At 44.7% G+C, this 9,047-nt stretch overlaps 1 protein-coding gene across 3 annotated transcripts in view; it reads left to right on the top strand.

Moving 5' to 3' along the window:
• The first annotated feature begins 481 nt into the window (after positions 1-481).
• Positions 482-9,047, top strand: part of FAXC (failed axon connections homolog, metaxin like GST domain containing) — a 50,070-nt gene continuing 41,504 nt past the window's right edge. Inside the window, exons 1-3 of one of the 3 annotated variants that reach the window (XM_048844942.2) lie at positions 482-604; positions 1,108-1,229; positions 5,478-5,613. In XM_048844942.2, the coding sequence (XP_048700899.1) occupies positions 1,123-1,229; positions 5,478-5,613 (243 nt within the window). In that variant the 5' untranslated portion in view covers positions 482-604; positions 1,108-1,122. The other 2 variants (XM_048844943.2, XM_048844941.2) reach the window with 2 other exon arrangements.

The raw sequence follows: 9,047 nt of genomic DNA, 5'->3' as shown, positions 1-9,047 counted from the left end.
ACCCTTGTCTAAACAACATCCACAAAATCTGCATGTATTCCTACTATGCACCGATTTATCCACAGCTGCACCTGCAAAATAGGTCATTCCTTTAAGTCTGCAGAATGGCACAGCTGGTCATTCAGAATTCCCTGCTATATGTTTATAAATGACATGGTTCTTCATACATGGCAAGAGGTGAAATCATGCTAGATGCTCATCTAGCACACCTAGTGGGAGGTATTTAACACTTAGAAAACCCAACCCCCCCTAGCCTTGCTACCTGTTCCAATGCACATTGCAAGGGTAGGGTGCAACTGGCAGGTCTTTACTGCCGTTTTAATACAACCCCAAAGAGGGTAGATTGCAGTCAGGTTTGTTTACCAGATAAAACACACAACAATGGTTGATTTCCATTTTCTCAAGCTAAAGCCTAAGCACGTGACCTGGTCCAGGCTATCTGTGCAATGTAATTATAGCTTGGGGGGGGGGGGGGGGGGAAATTAGCTATCAGAGCAGAAAGCTGCTTCCTCCCCCTGGAGAGTAAATCTTTCCAATCCAGCCATTACTCTGGATCCTCCCCCTCCGGCTAGCAGCACATGCCAGCATGTCCCTTGAGCTCTAGGTGAGTTTTGTCCTTTTCCTGTGACCTTCCCTAGCCCGCGCTGATGGGGAGAGCAGGGCAGCTCTCCGGAAGAGGCTGTCTGTGGGGGGCGGACAGGCAGGGGACAGGAGAGAGGGGTGTGATTTTTACTGCCCCGGTATTTTGGTGCTCCCAGGAGCAATGACATCACCCAGCCTCCTCGATGCGAAGAGACAAAGGCGAGAGGCAGCTGCAGAAGGAGGCGGCTGCTGCAGCGAGCACCACGGAGACCCAGCACCGCTGCTCCATCCCCTCCTGGCCCGCTGCTCAGCTGAGCGGCCCTTGCCCATGCGGACTGCCCCGGCGAGCGGCGGGGGGAAAGGGAGCCGCAGGCAACGCGCAGCATGCACTGGGGTGTTGGCTTTGCCCCCTCCAGGTCCTGTGTGGTTGCGCTGAGCCGGAATCAGAGCCTCACCCTCGGCTGGTGTGCAGGACCCGAAGAGCACTTCTCCTTTTATGGGGACATCATCGCTTTCCCTTTGCAGGATTACGGTGGGATCATGGCAGGGCTGGGTTCGGATTCGTGGTGGAAGAAAACCCTGTATTTGACTGGGGGAGCCCTGCTCGCTGCCGCGGCGTATCTGCTCCATGAACTCCTGGCAATTAGGTGAGAGACCGGGAGAGAGAGAGAGCGAGCCTGGGGCAGGCTGCAGCAGGGAGGATTTGGAATAGATGCTGCAATGGGAGTAGGAAATAATAAGACAGTACTGACCTGATGGGAATGCATGGTACTCGACCTTCACCCCTTGAGAAAATGACACAATAACAAGGAGCAAGGCAGAAATCGGGAGTCTTTTGTAATTGTTTTTGTTTATTAGGCATTTCAGAGCTTCACCTCTGTAAGGATTAATGTCGCACCAGTAGATACATCGTTCTTAAAACCCAAGTGTCATTGGTACTAGGGGGATCAACCATAGGGCTCTTTTCTGGGATGGATTTAGCCTTATCTGGAAACATCTAACTTCTCTGGCCTGTGTTTTAAGGACAGGGGCTCAGGATTAAACCAGTGGGCTTTAAAACAAGAGCAATCTTCATCATGGACCCATCTTACTCTTAGATCTTGCCATTTTAGATGCTTTGCAAAAACATTGCTTAATAAATCTTCAGGTAATAACCCACCTCCGCCCAAACGACCAGTATGTTTAAATAAGACAACTCTGCAAAATAAACCTCAGCGTCAAATTGAACATACTGGTCAGTGCTATTTTGGGGTTGCTCAAAAATCTGATATGAAAATGCATATTTAAAATGATGCAGCAGCAACTGGTTATGCAAGAGCTCTTGAAAATAAGAAGAAGCCACAATTGTTTTCAGTGCAGTATTGTGCCTGGTTATGATCTCTAGCTTCATAATGGTGTGAGTAATAGGGAGCGTGAGAGCAGGAATAGACACAGGAGTATGTTTGTCATAGACTGAGATCTGAAGTGAACAGTTGCATATGGTGCTGCAGCTTGTTTACAAGGATAGTAAATCATCTCAGAAAATGGTGGCTTTAACTACTGATTTCCCAGGGATGTACCTGGAAATATAATATCCACAACAGAGGTGATATATTACTAGTACGCTGTTTTAAAGAACTCAGTGAGAACAATCTCAGGGCATTTTATATAAGTATACCATAGAAGTCTGGTGGAGACTAACATTATGAAAATGGAATGGAGATGAACTTCAGATTACTATGGGCCCAAACCTGCACTTCTTACTCAGCTAAGTCGCTCATTGATTTCAGTGAGGACTGCATAATTGGGTCCTAAACGGTTTCTACGATCATTGCATAAGACAGCTGATTGTGTAATATAAACAATGGCAAAATACAGAAGTTATTTCTGGGTACATTTACAGAGAAATAAAGGATCAAAGTAGCCCTGTACTAATGGGCAGCCATGCACAACATAAGGTAAACAAAGATAATGTTGCCATTGATAACCTTTTAATAACACTAGCACTGAGAGATATACTTGCCTTATATATTTTATGCACTTATTTTCATTCAGCTTACAATAAATACCTGTATAAACATAATTCTTGGAAAATACTTGAATTCAGAGATGTTTTTATAATTGAAATTTCATAGATTATCTTGCCTCTATCCTTAGGAGAGATTTACAGAATGAAATTACTTCATGTAGCCATATTTTAAAAGATATTAAATTTTCTGGAGAAATGTGCAGATGTGATTTACAGGCTCAGCAAACATGTGCCACCTCCGCAGGCTCCTAGCAATGTTAAATCTGTGTATGAATGTTTCAATATTAGTATATAATGGGATGCTATAAATGTATTAAATGATTTAAAATCAGACATTTTAAAATGTGTCAAATTTGGCAGTCAAATTGCAATGGCTAGTGGCCGGATTTTAAAAGCAAAGCAAGCTAACATCATCTCTGGCAGTTCAGAGCTCATTTTTGAGAGGTTAAAATCATCATCATCATGCTAACCAAAACTGCATGGGCTGCTCTCTGTGATGTGCAGTGCAACCCTATTCTGTACAGAATCTTTCATGGACAATATATCCCAAATGCTTCACAGACTGAAACTATTCAACACGATGTATTGTATCAAGATAGTGTGTGATGATTCAAGTAAGACCTGGAGTCATAAAGGGGGTGGTTTCCAAAGGCATAAAGAGCCAGTAAGCACCTCACTCCCTTTGACATATGTGCCTATGAAAATCTCCCTTAAACTCAATAACCAAAGGCAGTTCCTGTAAGAGAGGCCTGGGCCTGGGCAAAGAAGAACAGATATGTTTGGAGATAAGATATCAACAGAGATGAAGACTGCATGAGGTGGATGGATACTGAAACACTGTTTGAGATGGTAGAAGCATCAGAGCAGAAGGCACTTACACTAACAGTTGCAAACTTGTGCGAAGGCCCAGATAAGAGGCCAGTGCTAGACAAGTGCCAGAGGTGCAGGAGGGTGCGTAAGAGCCAATGGGCCTTCTTCTTACTCCTTTGACTTGCTGCAGTTTTATACCTGTACAGCTACATTGACCTGAATGGATCTCATGGAGTTTGGGTCAAATTCTACTCTCAGTTACACTAGTGTAAATCCTTTGGAATCCTCTTGATTTACCTCACTGTAATTGAGAGCAAAAGTTTGGTCCCAAGTCCAGGAGGTAGATTGGAGCAAGTCCAGGTGGGCTTTGAGAACCATGAATGGGACATTTTGAACTGGATCCTGAAATGAATGAATAGCCATTGGAGTTGTTTGACAGCAGAGGTGATGTGGCCGTGAGTCTTTGTACATGGGAGAAGGCAAGCAGCAGTCTCTTGGATATTCTGGAGTTAGGATGATAGGGATCTTGAGAGGCCATAGAGATGAGAGTTAAAATAGTTGAGGCGAGAAGGGATGAAGGCTTTGGCAGGGTGGAGTCAAGGCAGTGGTGTATTTGGGCAGCCAAGTGGAGAGGTGACAATGGACACGTACAATGGGAGGTGATACAAAGAACAGAGAACAAGGCCAAAGATAATGACAAGTTTACAGACAGTGGAAGTGAATGGCATTTCTGAGTCTGGAAGTGGGGATCGGAGAGCTGAAACTATGCTTGAGTTGCTCATGTTCTTCAAGAGAGTCTCTTTGTTCTTTAGGGCCCTTAATTGAAGGAAGTAGATTTGCAGGGCCTGATTTTCCATTGCCTCACCCCTTGTGTTGTCATTTATAACTGTGCAGAGTGGCTGAAAAACAGGACCACAGCAAAGTCGGAGCATTTTACACTCACTTTGTCTAAGTGGTCCGTGAAAGACATAGACTGAAAACAGAATTCAACTATATATACAGACAATAGATTTCCAAAGGGGCCTGCACCTCTATTCGAAATTTCTAAAGGGGTCTTCACCTCCATTTGAAATTTTTTAGGGGTTCGCAAGTGAAAAAAGGTTGAGAACCCCTGCCTTAGTCCACATGAGCTTGGGTGTCAATTTTAGTGAATACTAGCGTTCTGCACAGTAACTGGCTCGTATGAACCCTACTGATATGCACTAAAAGTTCCCCAGTGTATGTTAATGTAATCCCATTTCAAACAGCAATATGGTACCAAGAACAAGGGAACTTTTAATATGAGCCAGGTTCACACCGGCCAGATAGTGTGCAACATGCTAGTGCACATTAAAAATCACACCTCAGCTAGTGTGGACTAAGGCACCATGTAGACAAGGCATAGGCACCGACTTCCCCTCTGCTCTGTGGTTGGTCGACCTCCTGGGCCCCCCCATGCCCACCCCTGCATCACCCTCGCCCAGCCCCAATTCCTCCCCCTTCCCCCAAGTCCCCACCCCTGCCCCTCATCTTTACCGCCTCCTCCTCCTCCCTCCCGGAAAGTCCTAAGTGCCGCCAAACAGCTGTTAGGCGGCGGGTGGGAAGTGCTGGGAGGGGGAGGAGCAGGGACACGGTGCGCTCAGGGGAGGTGGGGGAGGGGGCGGGGGGAGTTTGGTTGCCAGTGGGTGCGGAGCACCTGCTAATTTTTCCCTGTTGATGCTCCAGCCCTGCAGTACCCATGGAGTCGGCGCCTATAAGACAAGCCCTAAGTGACTACATGAGGCACAAGGCAGGGGAGATTCAGGCTTGCTTGCTTATTTATTTTAGTCTATGAGCCTGGGCTTATTACCAAAGGTTTGCAAGATTTTTGGGTCTCTCCAACATAGAATTAACTAAGCTTCCTGTCTGAATTCTGCTCCTGCAATGTAAGTGCTTTTTAGTGATTTCAGACTCGATGAATAAAAAATTACAATAACCCATTAAAGAGAGGACAAAATGTTTTGCCTCAGCCATTCTCGCTCCTTCGTGCACTTAATATATTGATATATGGCACATGCTGTAGTCTGGGTTTCTTTTAATTCTGTTTTGTTTTTGACAGGAAAGAGCAAGAGGTTGATTCCAAAGATGCTATTATACTGCATCAATTTTCAAGGCCTAACAATGGTGTTCCCAGTTTATCTCCTTTTTGTTTGAAAATGGAAACTTATTTAAGGATGGCTGATTTACCCTACCAGGTAAACTTGAGTGTACTGTTTCCCTTTACATTATGGTTAACTATAGAAACACACAATGCTAAGTATGCAAGGGAAATATCTATCTTATCCAAGAGAAGTATATGTGTACACATATAGCTAACTAGATACACACTTATCACTATAGTGAAGTTTTGGTCTGTGATCTTCAAGGTAGGCCTAACAGAAGCTGGTTGGTCTAAACATTCAAGCACTATTCCAGATTTCATTGCTTGATGGCAATTGAAAATTTAATTTTGGGGGAAATGAACTTTTGGAGTGCTTCAGCGTTCATATAATGCTACATAATGGACTGGTTTGCTCTAAAATTCAATGTTGTTTAGTTTTATTTAGCCTACCAGGTCTGCTATGTTAATAGATCAAATTTAAGCTGTTGCATTTTTTTTTCTTGTCTTTGAGGGTATCTCTTCTATGCTCTCCTAGTAGAATAGTGACAAATCCCTCATTTGGCCTTTCATTGCAGACACTGCCCTCCTGGCTGAGGAGGACTGGGCTTGCAGAGCCCATGAATACCTTTTCTTAATAGTGGATGGGTTGCTGTTGAGGCACTGTCTTTCTCCAGGGAATGAATCCCAAAGTAAACCAGAGACTGAGAGACAGGAGACTGGGAAATTTATTCTGATTCTCCCATCTGTTAGAGTCAAGATCTAGCCACCAGACCTCTGGATAAGTTCACACTCCATTGTTGCAATTTTAACAGAGCTGTTTTACATTTTATCATATATATGTTTGTCAGCTCTCTGAGGCAGAGAACATATCTTTTTTCTGTGTGTGTAATGCACTGTGTAAATTTAAGATGGACTATACGAATGCTTAATAATATAAGAATACACGATGGTACAATGTGGTATAAATGTTTGTTTTATTGGCACATGTTTTGGGATGACTACATTATTCACAAGTAGTAGAGCCATGAGTAAGTTGTGTGGTCATCTCAGATGGGTTCCAGTAACACTTTTATATCACACCGTTATGAAAAGTATTTTGTTTTTGCCATGTAGCTGGCAGGGATTTTTTTTTTTAGAAAAGTTATTTAGAGTATTTTTACTTTTTATTGTTGTTTGTATCCACTCCCAGTAAAACTAGCCTGCTTTACAGCTATGAATCCACATGTACGGACATCTGAGGTAAAGAAAAACAATAACTGATATACCTTAGAACCCTTTAAGAGTATCTAAAATAGTTTTTAAAAAAGTCACGTCTGGTTTTAATGTCCATTATCTTGTGATTTTCCAGCACTAGAACCAAGCACAGTATTGTACTGGAAAGGAGGAAATTCCTGGCTTCCCAAGGATAGACGCCTCCCAGGTCCAGCTGGCACAGCTCACAAGATAGTGAACTTTAAACATATCACAGGTGCAGCATGGGCAAAAGCCCCTCCGACATCTCCGACCAATTTGAGGCTGAATTGTAATTTGGGGGTGAAATTGCTGTTTGCAGGGACAAACATATTTTTGGCGGGGTGTCTTTTCTTTGCAATTGGTTGGTTAAGCAGGTTTGGAATGATTAAAATAGCTCTAGTGAAGGTGGAGTAGTGGGCAGAAGGCAGGTGAGGCTGACAAAATTGCAATATAAAAGCAGCTTAGCCCATGGTTCTGCAATTTTTAAAGGAATGTTACTTACCATGTATGGGATACACACACGCACACCCCCTGGACATCTTATTTTAGGAATGAACGTACTGGGGCCCTCTATGCCATAGGAGGTATGTCTAGCAGGCAGGAAGCATCCGTGGTCCTGGCCGCAGTGTGTGATGGATGCGGATAATGACCACTGACAGGGGCACTACCAAATGGGCTGGTTCAGAGTGGAACTGGTGCACCTGCCTTCCACACAGCTGGTGTGTAGATCCGAATAGCTGTTGTGCCCTGGCACTGAATCCTGACCCATGTGGAGTGCATCATCCGTGTACTGAGCACAGGCATTTTTGCAACTGCCCATCGTCAGCGACAACCACACACGTGCGACTCTAAGAGTCTTCCTTTTTGGCAGGAGGCTGTGCTGGGTTGCCCTCTGCCCAGGGTCTGCCAGTGTTGTTTCCAACACATGGACTTTAAAGCACCCTCAACCAGCTTTATTTTGCACTGTCCTTACTCTGGATGTTTACATGCAGTTGGAAGGAAGCATGTGGCACAGTCCTTTATCCTCTGGCCATACAGAGACTTTGCATGATCATGTTTACTTTCCTACCACCACTTGGTACGTCAAGTGTGCGTAAGGCTGTGCTTGTCTCAGCCCCGCACAGAAGCATGTCAGCAGTCTTTACTTGGTGTTCTCCAGTCAGGTCAGTTGAGTACATCATGCACTCTTAGGACATGTCTCCACAGCAATTCAACATCCACGGCTGGCCCATGTCAGCTGACTTGGGCTCGCGGGGCTGTCAAATTGCATTGGAGACATTTGGGCGTGGGCTGGAGCCCAGGTTCTGGGACCATCCCCCCTTGCAGATCCCAGAACTTGAGCTCCAGCCTGAGCCCAAACCTCTACACCACAATCTTACATCCCTGCAGCCTGAGCCCTGTAAGTCCAAGTCAGCAGACCTGGGCCAGCTGTGGGTGTTTAATTGCTGTGTAAACATACCCTAAATCTCCCCTGTGCATTGTGTCTCTGGGCCTTCTGGAAGAGATGTTAATGTAGGGGCTGCAGGTCACTTGGAAACCTAGTTGAAGTCTTTATAAATTTTTAAAAAGTTTAATCAGGAGGAGAAATTTTCTACCATGACACCCAAATTGATTAATGTTCAGTCCCTGGGGTTGAAGTCTATGGGGCTGCATGGGGTTTAAAGGCAGAATTTATCCCAGTTAAACTGTTGACAGGAAGGGACAAAGACAGAACTTTTTGCTGCTGGCCCTGGAGGCACCTGCCTTCCTTGTGGCAAGGAGTCCTGTGGCACCTTATAGACTAACAGATGTATTGGAGCATAAGCTTTCGTGGGTGAGTATTCACCCACGAAAGCTTATGCTCCAATATGTCTGTTAGTCCATAAGGTGCCGCAGGTCTCTTTGCCGCTTTTACAGATCCAGACGAACACGGCTACCCTTCTGATACCTTCCTTGTATTTCACAAGATGCTGCTTGGGGCAGCTTCCTTATAAATGTAGTCGAAGGGAGCTGTCCAACAATCTCATTGGCTGAGACAATAGAAATCTGACTGCAGGTATACAAAATTCTATTGGGTTTAAAGATTTAGAGATCTTTGTCTCTCTCTGCGCCCCTCCCCCCCCAATTCTAAGCTTTTATTTACAAGGAAAGGAAGTTTCCAGCCCCGCAGGTTTTAGAGGCCCCCTTTCCCAGTGTAAATTAAAGCACTGCTCTTTTCTGATCCCATAAACATTGTAAAACCAGCAGTGCTGGAGGGACCCAGTTAGACCATGGCTGTCTCCTGACATGGTTTGTCATAGTTACAGGGCAAATGTG

This window comes from Caretta caretta, chromosome 3 (genome assembly GCF_965140235.1).
Source record: "Caretta caretta isolate rCarCar2 chromosome 3, rCarCar1.hap1, whole genome shotgun sequence".
In the NCBI taxonomy this organism is placed as follows: domain Eukaryota; kingdom Metazoa; phylum Chordata; order Testudines; family Cheloniidae; genus Caretta; species Caretta caretta.
The sequence above is the reverse complement of the archived record's forward strand: the minus strand, read 5'-3'. Positions and strand labels throughout refer to the sequence as shown.